The following is a 12,722-nucleotide window of genomic DNA, read 5'->3' as shown; positions in this document are numbered from 1 at the left end:
CTATCTGAGAAATCAGAATAGCAAGGAATTACAGTAGCCCCTCACTGCAGAACAAAGATCCAGGGGGCGGGGTTGGATCCACATCCAGGGGGTGGAGATTGGTAGGTTTAGGGGTGGGGATGGATGTGTTTAGGGATCAGGGGGTGGAGACGGGTAGGTTTAGGTAAATTTAAGGTGGGAGGAGTTGGATCTAGATCCAATCACACCCCCTGGATCTTGTGTTCTGCAGTGAGGACCATCTCAGAAAATAAGTCAGAATTGCGAGAAAAAAGTCTGAATTGACATAAGTCTTTGTTTTAATCTCACAATTCTGAGAAAGAAATGCCAGAATATGGAGGTATCAGGTGCTACAAAAAAGTGAATGTGTAACTGTAATATGCACTGCATTATGGATATCATTTATGCCATTTAGAGTAGTTTACTGTATATGGTAATTTGTGGTACTTTACTGTTTACGCAAAAGCTGTAAGCGCTACTGTAAATTAAGTGCTACTTATTCTGCAGACATAAAAACATGAATCTGCATTCTAATTTCTATCATTTTAAAATGACCCAGTGTGTGTATAGCTTTAGAATTTTCTCTAATAACTGAAAAAAACAAAAAAAAACAAATCCACAATTTTTTCCTGATTTTTCAATAGGCTATCAGAAAAATATACATAGAGCCATTGATTTTTTTTTAATTATTATTTAATACCTGGGTATTCACAAGAGTGGTGAAATAAATGTATTTTTAAATTATTACAAAATAAAACATAAACTTTGCTTACACCCCACACAATTTGAATTTTATTCACGTACAAAGCCTGCACAACTACCTGGCAGAGGTTAGAGCCAGATTTTTGTTTATGTGAAATTTAGCTAACAGGAAACACAAATTAAGTAAGTTATATTTTCCTATGTTCTCTTCTGAGTGCTCAGACAATCCAAAAGAAAACATCTTTATAACGAAAAGAAGTCACTTACAAAATGAGATCCGGATGAACATTAAAAAAATCTGACCAACATTTCTCTGTGTGGGTATAAAACAAGTGAATGAATCTTCCTCAGAAGAGTGACAGAAACAGGAACTCACTTAAGTGTCTGACTTTCATTATAATTGTCCGTAAGTTTTTTTGTGAAATTTGGAGTAACTCATTAATCTTTTGCATGATCCCTTCATATTTAAGGAGAGAACTATAGTTTCTAAAGTCGGACATCGCTTGTTATGATTGTCAAAGATGTAGAATTTAGTAGAGATACTATGACATGTCCCTACCAATATCCAGCGACTACTAAATTATCCTTAGCAATAACTTTGATTAAACAATTAAATGTCTGTTGTCTGCTGTTATGTACTGAAATGAGCTGCCTGTAAATTAACATTGATACCAGCAGATTAATATATCCACCTTTTTCTTCAATGCGGAAGTAAGCCTATGGGTGAGACTTCCAGTTCATTAGCCGCTATAGGTAAATAACGAGGAGAATAACAACCTGCAGTAAACGGTAAAACTGTTTGCACTACAAACCAGTGTGTTCATAATTAAGATAATACATTAAAATAATATGGTAAGACACACCAATTTTCAATATCAAGCAGAAAAACAAACTGTTTTGTATAGCTAAAAATAGCTGGACGCGGATGAGACCGGAAGCTACACCCATAGAATTTACAAATGGCCGCACCCATTTTTACAGCAAGAAAAAGGTGGATAAAGCCATTACAAATACATGAAGATTAATAAATAAGAAAAGCGACATCGTCATTTAGGTTTCTGATGTGTGAATATGTGTTTGATCTTGTTCAGCTCTTCTGGATCTGATGTCATAAACCAGAAGAATCACAGTAGCCACGCCCACCAGAGCAGAGAGGACCAATCGGATCACGGCTTCAGTAGAACCACAACAGTGGACAGAGTCTGAGGAATAAAAACATCAAACTGAGATCAGCTCAGTCAATAAATGTTAATATCAGCGCTGCTGTACCTGAACATGTGTGACAGAGTTGACTGATGTCCAGATGTCTCGTCTGGTTTCTGATGGGATTGTTGAGCACACAGCTGTAGGTGTTGTTATCCTGATATTCCACCTCCAGAGGTAGAGAGAGACTGATGCTGAGATCAGACACACTGATGCTGGACAATAAACTGTTTCCTTTGTACCAGGAGAGAGTCACATGACCTACATTCACCACTGAACACACCAATGAACAATATGATGATGATGATGATGATGAAGAACACTGTGAAGAGTTACTGCTGATGACAGGAACAGACAGACGAGCTGAAAACACAAGAGAATAAAGATGAATGAGTGAAGATATTCAAGCAGATGAGTGTTTAAAAACATTGTGATTTATAGAAGAGTATAGAGTACCTGAAATCCATACTTGATTAAAAGTACAGACACCTTACAGTGAAAATCACTCCATTACAAGTCACAAGCCACCAATTAAAAGTCTTAGAGTATCTGAATATTTTACTTGTATTAAATATAGGCTCAAAGATGGAAAAAGACATGCCAGTGAAAAACAGTAACAGCAATATCCTTCAAAAAGGTTGCTTCAGTATACGACAAAGCGACAAAGCCTTCTTGCACTGGATGTGCTGGTTTCAGCCTCATTGGCTGCAGAAAAAGCCAGCTGCCATGAAAAGTTGAATGTGTACTGCAACACTTATTTCAAATGAAGTGGAGTAAAGAGTACAGATACTTATTCAAAAATGTAGTTAATAGTAAAAGTTAATTGATTACATTTACTCAAATACTTTACAGCTCTGGTGATATAGGTTCAATATAAATCTGCAAAAAAAAAGGTTAATTGGTCATTTCAAGAATAATGCAACATCTAAATAGGATTTTTGTTTAGAACATCTATAAAGCAGTAATAAATAAAACAGGTGAAACTGATATTTAACTCACCGTAGACAGTGAGATAAAAAGAAGGCCTGCTCATAGTGTTGTACTCTAGTTCGTAGACTCCAGCATGTTCAGTTGTGGTGTTTGTGACGGTCAGAGATCCTGTTTGATGATCTACATTCAGTCTGTCTCTGAATCTCCCATCAAGAACATCATCATATACATTGAATCTGCCCTCCGGTACATTGATTTCGGCTATGAAATTGTTTTTATTTATAAACCACCACTGAATCCAATCATCATTCAGGTAAGTACGACCAGTGTGTAGAGTGACTGAATCTCCCTCCATCACTGACTTCTCTGTTTCTGTCTCAACAAACACTTCTGAAAAACACAGGGTTTGTAACATTAAAATAATTTCATTTCAATGAAGACTTCACAAAAACATTTTTATTCATGTAAAAGTGAAGTGAAGAACATTCTGCACAAACCGCACTAAATGAAAGTAGATTTTAGATACCTGGCTGATAAAAAGGGATTCCTGCTTCTGTGCTTGCAGTGGAAGGTTGCTGGGTTGTTTGCTCTGAAAAATCTGCATAAGATCCCACTGCAATAAACAAAAAGATACAAAGGCCACAGAATGCTTAAGCAAATGTTTAAGTTCATTAAGCAGTGTCACCTGATGTCCCTGCAACCTCCTGCTCAGTTAAAGTCTCTGTCAGCAAATGAGACGTAACATGTGCTGCTCTCAAAAAACTAGGGCTTTACGATATGGAAATTAGCCAACACTGAATAATACCATTATCATATTTAAGAAAAATAAGGCAAATAGCAAGTAAATGTACAGTATTGTTCAAAATAATAGCAGTACAATGTGACTAACCAGAATAATCAAGGTTTTTAGTATATTTTTTATTGCTACGTGGCAAACAAGTTACCAGTAGGTGCAGTAGATTCTCAGAAAACAAACAACACCCAGCATTCATGATATGGACCCTCTTAAGGCTGTGCAATTGGGCAATTAGTTGAATTAGTTAAAAGGGGTGTGTTCAAAAAAATAGCAGTGTGGCATTCAATCACTGAGGTTCATCAATTTTGTGAAGAAACAGGTGTGAATCAGGTTCAGCACTTGCTAAACATGCATTTGAAAGCCTGAGGAAAATGGGTCGTTCAAGACATTGTTCAGAAGAACAGTGTACTTTGATTAAAAAGTTGATTGGAGAGGGGGAAACCTATAAAGAGGTGCAAAAACTTATAGGCTGTTCAGCTAAAATGATCTCCAATGCCTTAAAATGGAGAGCAAAACCAGAGAAACGTGGAAGAAAACGGAAGACAACCATCAAAATGGATCGAAGAATAACCAGAATGGCAAAGGCTCAGCCAATGATCACCTCCAGGATGATGCTGAAGAGGACATGCCCTTGAAATGGTTGTTTCAACAAGACAATGACCCCAAACACACTAGTAAACGAGCAAAGTCTTGGTTCCAAACCAACAAAATTAATGTTATGGAGTGGCCAGCCCAATCTCCGGACCTTAATCCAATCGAGAACTTGTGGGGTGATATCAAAAATGCTGTTTCTGAAGCAAAACCAAGAAATGTGAATGAAATGTGGAATGTTGTTAAAGAATCATGGAGTGGAATAACAGCTGAGAGGTGCCACAAGTTGGTTGACTCCATGCCACACAGAAGTGAAGCAGTTTTAAAAAACTGTGGTCATACAACTAAATATTAGTTTAGTGATTCACAGGATTGCTAAATCCTAGAAACAAAAACGTTTGTATAAAATAGTTTTGAGTTTGTACAGTCAAAGGCAGACACTGCTATTTTTTTTGAACACACCCCTTTCAACTAATTGCCCAATTGCACAGCCTTAAGAGCGTGCATATCATGAATGCTGGGTCTTGTTTGTTTTCTGAGAATCTACTGCACCTACTGGTAACTTGTTTGCCACGTAGCAATAAAAAATATACTAAAAACCTTGATTATTCTGGTTAGTCACATTGTACTGCTATTATTTTGAACAATACTGTATCATCAATAAGAGCAAGACACATAACAAAAGTTTTTTTTGTTTTATTTTTGACAGTATGAATGCTACATCTCTGTGACAAAACAGCAACAACTGAAGATGTAAAATAAATAAATAACTCACCAACCAGATGCCACAAACAGAAACTGAGCAAAACTAATTTAAGAAACATTTTCCTTGTCGATTCACTGAAAAGCCCACGATAGTGACACTTGAAATGTCTGAAGACACTCACGACTGAACTGTGATATTTATCTGGATGTGACCCGTGTCACAGTTTCCGTTCACACGTCCATCTCCTTTATCATCATGAAAATCAAAAAGCTTTTGCTGATCTTACATTTTTAAATGAATTCTGAGCCTGAAAGAAATCTAATAGCAGAAGAGTGCCTAAATTACACAAAGACACTATAGCTCAGCCAAAAGCGTGTTTGCATGTGTTCAGTGATTAGAATATAAAGCTTGCAAACGGTTCATCAAATTAGCGCTACGACTACAGTGTTTCCCACTTTGGCGGTCTAAAATTAACACATTTTCAGTGTCCAACTTGAACAGAGTAAAAAGCCTTTGCACTGACTTGTACCTGGACTTTAACGTGGACTCAAACCTGTTTCCAGAAAATGCCGGAAGTTATGCTATATGAAAATAATGTGTAACTGGGACATGTTGCGTTCCCAAATGCATGTTCAGCTCACAGCAGAGATGGAGTTCACTGGATTCACTGTGAACTTATATGAAGATGCTAAAGAAGACATTAACTTTGTTTGTTGAACTGTTGCATAAAATCAATATCACATTTGCAATCAACTCGCTCGTGTGATATTCCTCAACATATGATATAAATATAAAAGATCAAATTTAATATGACTGATCTGAAACATGACTGAACTGTGAATCTTGAAATCTTGAAATGTAATCTCTATCACAGTTTCCTTTATGAAATAAAAATCAGCAAACTTTTGCTGATCTTGCATTTTAAAGTGAATTCTGGTGCTGCATGAGTGAAATTTTGTATGAGTGTTGAGAGATGCGTATCTGCATATTTGGCTACCTGTGAGATTTGGTCTTAATGAGAAAAAAAATATGTCATAACGAGGCATTTCACTGTAGACTTTGGTGAATCTGATCAAAATAACTTGTGAAACTCTAGTTGAAGCACATGCGAGTTGCGATCTTGGTCTTTTCTTCTGGAGAAACCTGGACCTAAAGAAATGATGCCGATAGGGTAATTTTTCATGTCATGGCCCCTTAAAAAAAAAAAAATGTTATGCTAATCTAGTGTGAGCAAAGCAATATTTGGCAATCTTCAGTATTTATCATGGCAAACACTCACATCTGATACTTTGAGTACTAATGTGAGAATGCGTTGCTGTTACGCTAATATCAGCGCTGCTGTACCTGAACATGTGTGACAGAGTTGACTGATGTCCAGATGTCTGGTCTGGTTGCTGATGGGATTGTTGAGCACACAGCTGTAGGTGTTTTTATCCTGATATTCCACCTCCAGAGGTAGAGAGAGACTGATGCTGAGATCAGACACACTGATGCTGGACAATAAACTGTTTCCTTTGTACCAGGAGAGAGTCACATGACTCACATTCACCACTGAACACAACAATGAACAATACGATGATGATGATGATGATGAAGAACATTGTGAAGAGTTACTGCTGATGACAGGAACAGACAGACGAGCTGAAAACATTAGAGAAGGAAAGACAATTGAGGATCATTGAAGATAATCTGATATAGAGAGTTAAATAAATCTGAATAAGGTATATTTTTAGATCTACTTTAAAACTGTAATAAATAGAACAGGTTAAACTCATACCGTAACTCACCAGACGGTAGCATTGAAAGTCTTGAACACATTGTTAGTAATTAGTCCATATTCTCCAGAATCTTCAGTTCTGGTGTTTGTGATGGTCAGAGATCCAGTCTGATTGTCCAGCTTCAGTCTGTCTCTGAATCTCCCATTAGTTAGCTGTTAGTCCACAAAATCAGATCATTATCCATTATTTCAATAAGACCAGAGTTTAGAGTGACTGAATCTCCCTCCGTCTCTGACTTTGTTTCAACACCAAACACACCTGAAGAACAGAGTTTTTCACAGATTTAAAGAGACTTGTACTATAACTAAAACCAGTGCTGATGGCATTTGAGCTTCATTTTTATGTCATTTTATTGAATTATCCTTATTAACTGACTACCCAAACTTGACCTCAGAAAGTTCAGTTCAGTTATTTCTATATGAGAATAACTGTTAATATGTTAATCCTCTCTGACAAATTTAACCAGTAATTTATTACATGGTACCAGAACAGAAACAACGAAAGCTATAAAAACACATTTCAAACTCATCAACCAGACGCCACAAACACAAACAGAACAAAACACATTTGAGAAACATTTTCTTCATCCGTTCGCTAAAAACCCCAAGGCAGCAATGCTTAAAATGTCTGAAATCTCTGAAGATTGATCAGAAACACGACTGAACTGTGATTTTTATCTGAGTGTAGATTTGCCTTAACAGCATTCAGCCTACATCACTGTTTCCTTTATTGCAGGAAGTCATGAAAATGAACAAGCTGATCTTCAAAAAAAAAAAATTATGGCCTTGTATGAAAGCTAATATGAGGAACGTGACATATTGCTTTTATATTAAATTAGATATCCACTTGTGTGTTATTTAGTGTTGATGTGAGCTCTATATGACCTCTGGCACTTATTTAATTGTAGATGGATTGGCTGTATTTCAGTGTAAAGATGTTGTGTGTGGAAGAGAAGATTGTGAGTTCATATTAGCAAGAGAGAAAATGGCAGAAAAAATAAATAAATAAAGCTTCACCAAGCAGTCCAATTTCACTCACAAACTGACCTGATTGCACTATTTCATTTTTAATTAATTTTGTATATTTTTTCATAAAGATTTCAAACGTGAATAAAATGTGAATAAAATTTTAATTTGAATAATAATAATAATTTAAAAAAAAAAGTTTTGGGTTTTAATGACTGATGTGCTTGATTCTTACCTGAACCTTTTCTTTTCTCGTTTATTTAAATGAAAACAAACACCAAACACACGAATTAGAGGGAGATACAATACAATTCTTAATAAAATACAAATAATAATTAAATATAAATAAATGCAAGGATTTTCCTCATGTCTCATTTGCTATATTTAAAGGAATGTTCGCGGATTATTCGTTAAAAAACTAATTTAAATCGATGCAAAAATAACTGTTTAAAATATAAAATAAAAACAATCGAGTCAAGGAAGTGAAACCAAAATATCCTCATCCGCTTCCGGTGACGTCGGAACGCTCGCGACGTTGTCATGGTGAACATGCTCGAGCGTCGCGTTCTCGTCTTGTCTAAACGGTGCCTAGTTTAGCAAATAGGTGATGTTTGCCAGTTAGTCGAGATGTGGAGTCGTGGAGGACCGAGTTCAGTTCTAGACCGGGCAAAGGCTCAGCTCTCTGGACAGAGAATCACAAACAAAGGGTTAGCAAGGGACAAAAGAGATGTGGTTAGTATGTATTACACAATTGCTCCACATTCGACATTAAAACAAAAGGAACGATGTTTACTTTCTTAATAGACGATTCTGGTGTAATTGCGCACGATTCATCACGTTATTCTTTGTAATCTTTTATAACTTTGAATTGTAAACATATGTTTGTAGTCTTTTTACAAAAGATTATTAAAATTATTTAGTCAATTTCAGTTTCGCTAAACAAGAAAGCACTCAGAACATGTACAATTTGCACAGTCTACAAATGTTCTACTGTATTTGATATATAATTTTTATCGTTCTGTATAATGCCCTCTTCTTTCTTTTTCCTTTATTATGTTTCTATTTTGAGCTATGGTATTGGTTGTTCATGTTTCCTTTTTCCTTGACTTTTGTTTTTTCTTAATTATTGTGTTGTACCGAAGTGTAAACTGAATGATAAACAGTTAATTAGTCATTGTTTCAGTCTACTGCTATAGGTAATGTGGCCTTTCTAAACTTTTTACAAATAATTAAGTATTTTAATGTTGTTTAATGTTATTGTAACAAAGGTTAGGGCTATAATAGAATGCACTAATTTAGTGCATTACCATTGGGATATGTGCAGATCTTGTTTCTAACCCCATTCTGTTATTAAATGTTTGTGATGTTTTTCAATAACTCTTATTTACCCAGGAAAACCCTGGAAAATACATGCCACCGTCTAAGCAGATGCAATTCCAGGACCTGAATGACATCTTTTCACCATCAGAGAGTGAAAACCAGGAGCTTGTGAAAACGACAGCATTGGAGAGTTTCAGCTTGGGTGGCGGGAGCCGATTTCTGAAGAAAACTTCTAAAGATGTCACTGGTGACAGACTGTCATCTGCTCCTACAGGAAGTCCTGCTGGAATAGATGAATTTAAGTTAATACCTCAACGCAGTTCACAAAGCGTGGCTTTGAGTAGACTAGCGCTCATCGAGAACCGCATCAGAAAGCAGAAAATCAAAAACGATGGCCCCAGTATACATACAAACTTCTCCGAACCACAAGAGACATGTTTATCTGTCCAGTCCAGCAGCGATCTGAGCATGACAGGCAGTCACTTTCTAAAGAAGACGACCGTGTCGGCACCTCAAGAGCAGAAGGTTCCTGAAAGAACGTCTGGTCCGAATGAACATAAAGAAAGGAGAGACAGTTTAGACAGTGATGAACAGGACATGCGAAGACTTCTAGGAGAATCTTTTAGCTTATCAGAAGGTTCCTTGCAAAATGCAGTGAGGCAGAAGAGTCCTCAACCAGTTAAAAAGGTATCGGAACTGTTAAGAGTTGGTTGACCACGGTTTACTCACCTTATTGTCGTTATAAACCTGTTTGACTTTTTTTCTTCCAGTTATACAAAAAGAGCGGTGAAAAGTCCACCGTACCTTCACCAACTCCTGAAAGACACAAGGTTTTCAACCATCAAAGTCTTTCCCCTCCCCCCAGCAGGCCTGAGTCACGTATAGTCCGGTTTACTGAACATTCAGTGTCCTCTGAAACAGATCACAGTGAGATCCGGTCTTTGGATGATCTTTTTCCTGTTGCTGCGGCACTTGATTCTGATGATACTCTGAGTGAGAGGAGTGCGGCATTGGATGGTAAAACACCTGTGGATTCAAAATCTAGCAATCATCTGAAACCGTTCTTTACTGTTGTTAAATAGAATTGTTCAGCCAAGTGTTTTAAATACATTTTTCTCTCTTGATGATTTCCCACAGATTTCAAACTGAACGTAATGACACTGGATGATCTTGCCCCTCTACCTTTTGAAGCAGCTGAAATCTCACAAGAAAAGGTGCATTAAAATGTCATTTCTGAACATAATTTACATAAGTATTATTTTTTTTTAATTGAAAAACATTGTTTTTACTCAGAAAGAAACACAAGCCAGAACAGAAGATCGTAACAAGAAGTCATCCAACATTTCAAAGGTTGCTTCACCACCCACAATGGAAGATGCCTCGGCTGCCTACGAGAGCGATTTTGAGAGCGAGATCCCATCTGAGACACCACAGAGCGCCAGTGAGATCTCCGAACGTCTCACAGATAAAGACAAAGATGCCTCACTGATCAGCGAGGTGAGGCACAGCACATACAAATCCCAGGATGGCGACGACGATGACCATACTTTATCACAATCATCGTCATCCAGTCACCACTCAGACTCTTCCTTGAGGTCTAGCTTGTCCAATGCAACAGTGACACATGGCCCCAGTCCTGACCGTCATGTAAAGGAGGTTGCGGTACAGACTCAGACAGATGGACTAACTTACACATGGTCTTCTGGTAGGTTTACATTATCTTATACTTCAGTCCAGCCAAACTACATTTCTTTGGGGTGAACCTCAGGGTTATGGTTTAGGACCACTTTCATTCTTTTTCTGCAAAAAACATATTTGGGTCAAGAACATATTCAAGTCCTTTTCATCGATAATACATTTTTTCTATATGTATTGACACAAATGTCATGAAATTTAAGCATTTTGCTCCAAATTTCCATTATCGTAATGCAAAAAACCTGGAAAGACGATTTTGTGAGATCCACTCATTTATTTTGGGAATTTTTTTCAGGGATGGCTGCTGTTGGTCCGTCAGTGGGCATGACGTACGTGGACCCCACCCCAATAGCCAGTCATACAGTCAGCGCTGAAGCCATTGAGAGTGAGTATACAATATGAACTACACGCTTTACGTCTGAATGACCCTGAACCTAGAAAACATATACATCTTAAGTGGTTATTATAAAGAATCAGAACATTTCAGTCACTGAGAAAATTATTTTACTAGTTGAACCAGCTCATTTTCCATGCTAACAGGCTTGACGGCATACAGTCCTGCCGTTTTTGCACTCAACGATATGTTGCGGCAGCAGTTGGAACTCACTAGAGGATTCATCGACTCCACCAGACGTCACTACACGTCAGTGATTGAGTCATTGGGACCTGCTGACTACAAATACACCACACTAGAGGATACTAAAGAGGTAAGAATTTGACAAATAACAGATTGAGGATGTGAGGGTTAGACGTACAACAATTGACCTATCGGTAAGCCCCTCCCCTCAAACGCAGATGAGCCAATGGCAGTCGAGTATCAGTTGCACGGGGAGCAGAACTCTGGACATCTGTACGTTTCAGCGCCATAGAGAAACACTGGAAGATCTGAAGCTCACATCGGTTTGATGGCGTTTATGCTACAAAAATGGAAAAAACGATGTGCCAGAGGTATTTGTAACACTGATTCCAGGTATCCTGAGAGGATGGGCAATGGAATTTATTTATTCCATTTCCAGAACCCAAACAAAACATAGCAAAATGTCCCTAAGCATTCACCCCTAATCCCAATGAAGACAAAAACATAAATTTTCTGGTTGTCATACTCTTAAGTTACAATTTTCATCTACTCAAGGAGAACAGAACATTAATATTATCTTGTCCTTCAGCAAGCTCTGGCCAAAGCTAGACAACGTTAAAGTTAGTGAGTCCATGCTAACGTACAAACCTAAATAGCGGACTGTTCTCACGTCTTGTACAGTGTAGGTCAAAAACACATAAAAGAAGGTCTACATTTCAGTGCATCTCCATATTAAACTGGTTAAATGTAAATTAATTTAATCGTACCCTGCGATACATGAAGTGTTGATCCTGCATGTTGTCATCTGTGATCGTGATGACCATAATATGAGACTGCTTGCATTGTGATTTGTAAACCCTCGCTTCCAAATTAATCAAATTACCCACCATGTTTATTTTAAAATCTTTTATATATCCCTCCATGGCATATTTAATTCCCACTTGAACGGTGGTCCTTCTGTGTCCAAAATTGTTCAACAACATCTTGTGACGAGGTTTTCACACTGACAGCTGTCATTGTAAAACTGAGCAACTCCCTTTGTTTGTCCGAGGGAGTAATAGCAACTAAGGGGAGCGGGGCTTACCGATGTCAATTGTATCAAGTTTATGTATCTTTTTTTTTTTATATTCCTATAATAATATCTTCTGTGTTTGCTAACAGGATTTTTTCTTTTCTAGTTTATTCGCACTCACAGGCCACCCAAAATGAGTATTGAAGACGCTTTAGAGGAAGTTCTACAGGAAATGAGAGACTATCAGTACAGTTGAATAGATGATCAATATTTTGGATGCATCATCCATAGATTATAAACAGCCAAAACTTTTCAATCATTGTTCATGTAATAACGTGCCTAAATACACCAGCATTTTTCAGTATCTGTTCATTGTGTTTCACTTCAATCGTTCATGCATAAATGAAATGTTTACATACAACACTGTGCCCTTTTTAAAACATCTTTATT

General features: G+C 37.3%; 2 protein-coding genes across 4 annotated transcripts in view; one reads left to right on the top strand and one right to left on the bottom strand.

The window, feature by feature from the left end:
• Window positions 1-703: 703 nt before the first annotated feature.
• LOC131530338 (uncharacterized) lies at window positions 704-8,197 on the bottom strand. Of its 2 annotated transcripts, none has more exons than XM_058760544.1 (7): window positions 7,904-8,197; window positions 6,713-6,855; window positions 6,270-6,566; window positions 3,359-3,445; window positions 2,902-3,222; window positions 1,969-2,265; window positions 704-1,901 (listed from the first exon to the last, which is right to left on the bottom strand). In XM_058760544.1, exons 2-7 carry the CDS (start codon window positions 6,741-6,743, stop codon window positions 1,750-1,752), a joined length of 1,185 nt encoding a protein of 394 aa, XP_058616527.1. In that variant the 5' UTR covers window positions 6,744-6,855; window positions 7,904-8,197; the 3' UTR covers window positions 704-1,749. The 2 variants fall into 2 exon arrangements, with proteins under 2 accessions (XP_058616527.1, XP_058616526.1); XM_058760543.1 differs by having other exon boundaries at window positions 6,713-6,961; window positions 7,904-8,196.
• c22h19orf44 (chromosome 22 C19orf44 homolog) overlaps window positions 8,171-12,722 on the top strand; it is a 7,589-nt gene continuing 3,037 nt past the window's right edge. The window contains exons 1-8 of one of the 2 annotated variants that reach the window (XM_058760541.1): window positions 8,172-8,400; window positions 9,061-9,675; window positions 9,759-10,005; window positions 10,126-10,202; window positions 10,282-10,693; window positions 10,979-11,068; window positions 11,224-11,390; window positions 12,439-12,674. In XM_058760541.1, the coding sequence (XP_058616524.1) occupies window positions 8,296-8,400; window positions 9,061-9,675; window positions 9,759-10,005; window positions 10,126-10,202; window positions 10,282-10,693; window positions 10,979-11,068; window positions 11,224-11,390; window positions 12,439-12,528 (1,803 nt within the window). In that variant the 5' untranslated portion in view covers window positions 8,172-8,295 and the 3' untranslated portion in view covers window positions 12,529-12,674. Of the gene's footprint in view, window positions 8,401-9,060; window positions 9,676-9,758; window positions 10,006-10,125; window positions 10,203-10,281; window positions 10,694-10,978; window positions 11,069-11,223; window positions 11,391-12,438; window positions 12,675-12,722 lie in introns of those variants that run through there. The other variant, XM_058760542.1, reaches the window with a different exon arrangement.

This window comes from Onychostoma macrolepis, chromosome 22 (genome assembly GCF_012432095.1).
Source record: "Onychostoma macrolepis isolate SWU-2019 chromosome 22, ASM1243209v1, whole genome shotgun sequence".
In the NCBI taxonomy this organism is placed as follows: Eukaryota; Metazoa; Chordata; class Actinopteri; order Cypriniformes; family Cyprinidae; genus Onychostoma; species Onychostoma macrolepis.
Note: the sequence above shows the minus strand (reverse complement) of the source record. Positions and strands in the feature narration are given on the sequence as shown.

Bases quoted from the DNA above. Each gene is read 5' to 3' on its own strand.
- LOC131530338 (XM_058760544.1), bottom strand. From the start codon at position 6,743: ATGTGTTCAAGACTTTCAATGCTACCGTCTG. The intron at 3,223-3,358 runs GTATCTAAAATC...TGTGTTTTTCAG, and splicing joins AATCCCTTTTTATCAGCCAG to AAGTGTTTGTTGAGACAGAA. The intron at 1,902-1,968 runs GTACAGCAGCGC...TTTATTCCTCAG, and splicing joins ACTCTGTCACACATGTTCAG to ACTCTGTCCACTGTTGTGGT.